The sequence below is a fragment of the Octopus sinensis genome, unplaced genomic scaffold, assembly GCF_006345805.1.
Source record: "Octopus sinensis unplaced genomic scaffold, ASM634580v1 Contig15439, whole genome shotgun sequence".
NCBI lineage: Eukaryota > Metazoa > Mollusca > Cephalopoda > Octopoda > Octopodidae > Octopus > Octopus sinensis.
The window spans coordinates 72,501-73,707 of NW_021833729.1; the positions used below are offsets into that span (position 1 = coordinate 72,501).

Sequence of the window (1,207 nt, forward strand, 5' to 3'; positions counted from 1 at the left end):
TATATATATATATATATATATATGTCATATAACCAGCACCCATGTAAGTGGTACATAAAAAGCACTTTTCGAGCATTGAGCCTCATGGAGGCAAAGTGGTTGAGCTCCTTTTGAATGTTGGGTTTCACAGAGGCAAGGACCAGATCATTTGACATTATGCTGTGCTTCAAGCATTGGACCTCTCAAAGGCAATGACTGAGTCCATTTGGCATTATGCTGTGCTTGTGAGTGGATTTGGTAGACGGAAACTGAAAGAAGCCTGTCATATATATGTATATATATATGTGTGTGTATGTGTTTGTGTGTCTGTGTTTTGTCCCTCTATCATTGCTTGACAACCGATGCTGGTGTGTTTACGTACCGGTAGCTTAGCGGTTCGGCAAAAGAGACCGATAGAATAAGTACTGGGCTTACAAAGAATAAGTGCCGGGGTCGATTTGCTCGACTAAAGGCGGTCGGTGCTCCAGCATGGCCGCAGTCAAATGACTGAAACAAGTAAAAGAGAAAAAAAAAAGAGATATCTGTGGAGTGCTCAACCACTTGTAAGTTAATTTCACAAACATTCTCCTCGGTTCAGTATATCAACTGAAAAACTCATTCTCGTAACAGACCAGCTTTGGTTTTTATCTTTTGTTATATAGTTTGTATTATGTTATTTATGACTGATCATTTAATGCAAACAAGCTAGGAAGCTACACTTACGTTTGTCATAGTGGGTCTCGCTCCTACATGATCTTCTCGCAACACCTTTCGTAAATCTGCATCACTAGGTGCTGTCACATTTACTTGTTTGAATAAATCCAATGATATATTTATACCCATTGTTTCCACACATTCAAATTTACCTGAAACAACGAGAAAATATAAACATTTACACACACATATATGCATACATACATACATATATACTCTTTATCTTATATTAAACTTTTAATACTTTTTGATAGTTTAAAAAAAATAAATAAATAAATAAATATAAAAATATAAAAATATATTAAAAAATAATAAAAATATATATAAATAAAAATAAAAAATAAATAGTTAAATAAAATAATAATAAAAATATATATATATTTATAATTTATAAGTTTAAATTATTAATTTAAATAATTTTTTTAAAAATTTTAACTTTAATTTAAATATTTTAATTGGATTTTTATATTTTATATTTTATATTTTTTATATATTTTTTAATTAATTTTATTTC

The 1,207-nt window shown here is 29.7% G+C and overlaps 1 protein-coding gene across 2 annotated transcripts in view; it reads right to left on the reverse strand.

Annotated features, from left to right (window-relative positions):
* LOC115230364 (E3 ubiquitin-protein ligase MIB2-like) overlaps window positions 1–845 on the reverse strand; it is a 28,199-nt gene extending 27,354 nt beyond the window's left edge. The window contains exon 1 of one of the 2 annotated variants that reach the window (XM_029800567.2): window positions 703–845. In XM_029800567.2, the coding sequence (XP_029656427.1) occupies window positions 703–822 (120 nt within the window). In that variant the 5' untranslated portion in view covers window positions 823–845. Of the gene's footprint in view, window positions 1–696 lie in introns of both variants that reach the window. The other variant, XM_036499631.1, reaches the window with a different exon arrangement.
* Between the last annotated feature and the right edge of the window lie 362 nt (window positions 846–1,207).